Below are 5995 nucleotides of genomic sequence, written 5' to 3'. Positions count from 1 at the left end.
AAATAATAAATAAATACTTTTTTAAAAAAAAAAAAGCCAAAATTCTTAAGATGACCATTAAGTGTGAACTTACCATAGCTAGGCAAGAGGTACAGGTTGAGCGGAACCATCAACAGGACTATGCAGCCCAGAAGAATAAAAGGCACCTCATAGCCAAAGGATTGGTACAGAAACCCACCCAAAGGAGGACCCAGGACGAGTCCCAGTCCAGAAAAAACCTCCAAGCTGCCCTAAAAATGGAAAAACAAAAGAAAATTTAGTCAATGTATTTCACTTGAAATTAAGAGTACTATCTGGAAAAACATTCTGTTTCCCACTTTATACACACACACTCAAGATGGGCCAAAAAATTTTAAGCTTACATATTTAAATAATAAAAGTACTAGAATAAGAGTTTAATTTAAAACAAAACCCTATGATGAAAAAGCATCTCTACTTATGACACAATCAGAACTCAGAAGATAGACAAGAAATAGCTGACAAAGCTGGTGATGTGAAAATATGAAAGCTATGCACAGAAGCACATCATGGGACAAATAAAAACCAAGAAATACAAGGAACTGACCTTCGACAGCTATCCAGAAAGCTACTGTCAGTCAGCAGGAAAAACCAACAAACGGCCGCCCGGTAGGGAAATGGGCAAACTGCTGGCCAAGGAAAATGAACTGCAAACAGCTATTAGACGCAACAGCTTACTCTTGCTTTTTAAAGGTGATGAACAAATTTAAACCTGAAGACACCAAATTCTTCACCAAATATCTGTCAACACTTTCTGCTTCCAAAGCTGTGGGATACAAGATTCTCTCCTCCATTGCTGGCCTAGAGCACAGGTGGCAATTTGGCTACCTAGCAACATTTCAAATGCATGTACTCTCTGAAACAGAGTTCTACTTCTAGGAATTTAACTTACAAGAATAGCTCTAAGGACGTGGTCTGAACTATATAAAAGGCCAGGTATAGGGGCTGATGCCTATAATCTCAGTCGTTGGCAGGCTGAAGCAGGAAGATTGTTTGAGTTCCAAGCCATTCTGTGCTACAGAGTAACACCTGGTTTCTAAAAAAAGCCTGTGTGTGTGTGTGTGTGTGTGTTGGTACAAGTTTATACACTGATGTAACATTCATTGCAATGACAAAATATGTAAATGAACTAAACGTAGTGGCAGACACCTATCATCTCAGCACTCAGGAGGTGCAGGCAGGCAGAAGGATCAGCAGTTCAAGGTTAACCTTGGCTATATAGTGAGCTCTCGCCAGCCCAGACAACAGGAGAACCTGTCTCAAGCAAACAAGCAAACAAAGAGATGTGATTGATTTAAAATTCATTGACAAATAAACTCCAATATATCCATAAAGTGAAATAGTCCATCGCTACTAAGACTAAGAAAATTTTTGTAGGGAGGTTAAGAAAGATCTCCGCTGAGAGTCTGTTAGTATAATGAACAAGGTACTAAATGGTATGTAGAGCATCTATCACTTGGGTAAAGAAAAAGGGAAAGAATCATGCTGCCACTCAGTATCATACAGGGGTGGACACACTTATGTGGAACCTCTTTGGAAGAAGCCTGTTATCCTCTTAGTGCAGGTGGGGCACTAGGTGCCTGGACAACAGATGTGTATGCAAAAGTCAAGGGCAATAATATATGTAATATTCCATTTTATAACTTTTGAATTTTGTACTCTATAAAGTTAAAGTTAAAATAAACAATAGTCCTATAAAAAATAATTTACTGTTAAAGAAATTGTACCATTTAAAATCAATCTAGTTTTCAGGGGCTCTAAATTCACTTGTGCCTTACAACCTTACATTCTTTATTTTTTTTGGTCTTTTTGAGACAGGGTTTCCCTGTAGCCTCAGCTGTCCTGGAACTCACTACATAGACCAGGCTGGCCTTGAACTCATTGAACTCACAGAGGTCTACCTGCCTCTGCCTCCCAGTGCTGGGATTAAAGGCGTGTGCCACCATGCCTGGCTTACAACCTTATATTCTTAAGATTCATTCACAGAATATGTAAAAGTAATTCATTACAACTTTTAAAATATCATAAAGGAAGCCAGGCATTGTGGCTCTGGGATGGTCCATATAGCAAGTTCCAAGTCAACTGGGGCTACAGGGGCATTCTGCCTCAAAATATATATGAGACACACATGTGTGTGTGTGTGTGTGTGTGTGTGTGTGTGTGTGTGTGATATATATAATAAAGTATAAAGGTTATAGGAGTTCTGCCTTGCTCATGAGAGCCATCATGATTAATGTTTGGGATGTACTGGCTTGGCTGCAACTTTACATGGAAAGTTCAGAGGGCAACTCTGGTTTTCTCTGCTGATCTGAACCTCTAGTGAATTCATTGGTTACTGTCATCATCTTAGGAACTTCTAGAGTGTTCTCTAGAACATCAGATCTTTAAGAGGTCAACAAGCCTTGTTTGGAAAAACTGGTCCTGTGAACTGACTGAGACACGGAACATTCAGTAAAGTTTCTTTACTCAGGGATTTCTCAGAGCTTTGAACCTTTAATGTGAACTGCACATTTCTAAGCTGGAAAGCAGCCCTCAGAACATTTCAGACTTGTTTGGCCATAAAACCTTGCTAATGAGGTTTACAGTCTGACAATCATCTAGTCTTCTTTCCAACCTTTTATGAGACAGTGCATTTTGGGAAACGTTAATGGTGTGCCTGTCATCACGGCCACACCAGCATGTCACATGATTACAGAACAAAATGAGTGTCTTCAGCTGGATTCATAACCGCTCAGAAGGGAAGCATTCAGAGATAGCTCATCTGAGAGTGAAACGTTTCAAGCTGTAATAGTGTAACGAGGGGTCTTTGTATTAAACTGATTAGACTCTAAAGTGTAGAGAGCAAGTAAATACCATGAAAGTGGCATTTCGGCTGCTCTGCCAACCATAGCTCTGAGAGAAAGCTCTTAGGAAAGCCTGCTTGGGGTCAGAGAGGCAGTTACCCAAAGGCAGGATGGGAACCTGGCAGGTCATTAATACCAGGTCTACCTGCATGTAGGCCATGTTTGCTTTTTAAATAGCTTTCTTGGGAGAATTACCCAAAGGTCTTAGAAAAAGTATCTCTTAATCAATGAAACTTTTGAAACAATGTCTTCAAAGACCTATCCATTAGCCTTATTTCTTTTTAACTTTTTTTATACTTATTTATTTATTGTGTGTATGTGTGCAATAATGTACACGCCAGGGCCTGCATGTGGAGGACAACTTGTGGGAGCCAGGTCTCACCTTCCACTGTGTGGTTTCCAGGACTCAGGCTTGGTGGCAATCACCTCTAACCATTGAGTCATCTTACTGGCCTAAGAATTCCACTTCCGAGTGTCAACTGATGGTATCAGAGTCTGGATTTTATGTCAGAATAAGAGGGCCCTCTCAAGTATGATGAAAATGCATTAAGTGTTTCGGGATGACTCCTGAGACCTCTTTCTTCCATACATCTGGGGAAAGTAGAGGAAAGACTCATGAACTAAGCAAGCAGTTGCCACAGGCATAGGTCTTTTACAAGAGAGGAAAGATACATACAGCTCAGCCATGACCCGAGTTGCAGGGAGACAGCAAAACACTACTCAGGAGATTTTAATGAAAGTGATAAAAGCAGTGGTTGGTCCCATGAAGAGAAACCAGAAGAGCACCAAAGCAACATGAGTGGTCACAGTCTCTTTGCTGTTGTTTTGAGATAGGGTCTCACTATGTAGCCCTGACTAGCCTGGAATTCACTATATAGATCAGGCTAGCCTGGAACTCACAGGGACTCTCCTTCTCTGCCTCTGTGTGTTGGAATTAAAGGTGTGTGCCACCACGCCTGGTCACATTGTCTATGACTACCCTCATCCTGGGCCGCAGTTATCACCAATGGTCTTCACTTTTCTTTGATTTTTGTTTAGGTTTTTGCATTTTCAGACAGAGATTCTGCTATGTGCCTCAAGCTAGCCTTAAACTCTTAATACTCCAGCCTCTACTTCCCAGGTGCTAGGATTACAGGCATGTGCCATCACACCCAGCAATGGCAGATTTTTTTTGGCAGTTTTGCTGCTAGAAGTAGAAATCATAGTTAAAGAAACCAAAAACACAAGAGAGTGGGCGAAAGCTTGTATGCAGCAGTTCAAATGTTTTGGCTACATACAAAGGAAAACAAAAATCATAAACTCCATACCAAGACTGTTGCCACGTTATTTGGGAAAGCCTTTGCAAGAATAGAAGACGATGCTGTTATCACTGCACCAAAGCCTATGGCATCCACTATTCTCACAAGAAAACACATGACAATAAATATGGGTCCTTTTGGAAGTTGGTCCAAGACACTAGAAAAGAAGAAGGCAATCATCAAATGGCAAACTGGTGCTACAATCAGAGTCATAATGATAGTTCTGTTGTCCTTTCTTCTTGACACACTGGTTTCCTGGATGATAAATTAAGTAGGCCTCTTTGGAATACAGTGGTCCCTCAGTACCTCAGGCAATCGTGGTGGCAGGATTCACTTTGTATACCAAAATCAGAGGATGTTCAAGTCCCTGATATAAAATCCATAGTATGTGCTATCTATACATATCTTCCCGTATACAAGCTTTGAATCATCTTTGCTATTTAATTAATTAATTAATTAATTAATTTGTTTATTTATTATGGTGCCAGTTTGACCCAAGACCTCATCCATAGTAAGCAAGTTTTCTATTATTAAGCTATATTCACAGCCCTTAAACATCTCTTGAATACTTATGATACCAGGTACAAATAATAGAGCATACCATTTAGGGAATAATGACATGAAAAAAAAAGTTTGTAAATGTCCAGTAGAGATGTTTTTTCTTCATGTAAAATTACTATACAAGATCTGTATTGGTAAAAAGGGGGGGAAGGAGGGAGAGAGAGAGCAAAGGAGTGAAAGGAAGAAGAAGAGAAAACTGAAGGCCTCGCTCCCCTACTCCCATAAAAATAAGATGCAGAAAAACCAACTTTGTTTTCCTGATATAACTCATCATATTCTTACTGTTCCTCCATGTCTCCCAGGTACTCGCATGAGCACTTTCCTACCACTGTCCACGTACTGCTGCTTCAAGGATTCTAAGCTTAAGAACTTCCACAGTCGTTTTTGCAAAATTCTGGCATTCATTTTTCCCTCTTTCTAGAAAAAATTATGGGGAAAAATCTGCACCTTTCTCTGAAATGAGCACTGAGGGTTTGGCCAATCAGAACTTCTTGTTTGATTCTTTCCCCTGGATTACAGTGGATGTGGTACAGGGATGTGCCGTGGACAAAGGTCACTGGGGATCCTTTCCATGATTCTATTAGCAAAGAGGCATGCTCCTCCTACTGGAGCTGTGAGCGCCTTCTTGCCATCATAAGGGAAGCTCTTGTCCAGGAACAAAGCACAAGAAGACATGCTTTGAAGACGTATGACATGACATTTCTGAACTGATTCTGTAGAAAATAAATTCACTTTATAGCTTAAGCCAAAATTTTTCTATGACTCAGAAAACTCTTAAGTGCCTATCATGAATAGCCACAGGAGTCCTAGTGGGTGGATTAGGGAGCCACGCTTATTTTGCTTTGTTGTTGTTTTGAGACAAGATCTTCCTATGTTGTCCAGGATGGCCTTGAATTCGAGGGCCTCCTGCCTCACCTCCCAAGAGCTGAGATTACAGGTGTGCACTACCATGTGCAAGAAAGCTCCTGGTGGACTCTTTCCTTAAGATCAATAACATTCCTCTTCGCTACTCACCCAACTTCAAACAGCATTAGTCACGTGTCATTATCAGACAGTACAGTACTGATCAGTTTAAAGAGCCATTAACAGACCAACAACATGACTTAGCAGGTAAAGTGCTTGCCACACAAGTCTGGCTACCTGAGTTCAATACCTAGAACCTACTTAAGGTGGAAGGAGAAAACAGGCTTCATAAAGAAGGCCTCTGACTCCCCCACATATGCACCAGGACTCATGTGCTTTCTCACACACATCACATACACACACACACACACA

The 5995-nt window shown here is 40.7% G+C and overlaps 1 protein-coding gene across 4 annotated transcripts in view; it reads right to left on the bottom strand.

Moving 5' to 3' along the window:
- Slc18b1 (solute carrier family 18 member B1) overlaps positions 1-5995 on the bottom strand; it is a 45620-nt gene that overhangs the window by 17444 nt on the left and 22181 nt on the right. For all 4 annotated transcript variants that reach the window (XM_029558135.1, XM_029558136.1, XM_008822105.3 and 1 more), the window contains 2 exons: positions 4169-4316; positions 74-230 (listed from right to left, as the gene is read on the bottom strand). In XM_029558135.1, coding sequence (XP_029413995.1) covers positions 74-230; positions 4169-4316 — 305 coding nt within the window. The remainder of the gene's footprint in view (positions 1-73; positions 231-4168; positions 4317-5995) is intronic.

The sequence above is a fragment of the Nannospalax galili genome, unplaced genomic scaffold (genome assembly GCF_000622305.1).
Source record: "Nannospalax galili isolate Female #2095 unplaced genomic scaffold, S.galili_v1.0 scaffold186, whole genome shotgun sequence".
Lineage (NCBI taxonomy): Eukaryota > Metazoa > Chordata > Mammalia > Rodentia > Spalacidae > Nannospalax > Nannospalax galili.
The sequence above is the reverse complement of the archived record's forward strand: the minus strand, read 5'-3'. Positions and strand labels throughout refer to the sequence as shown.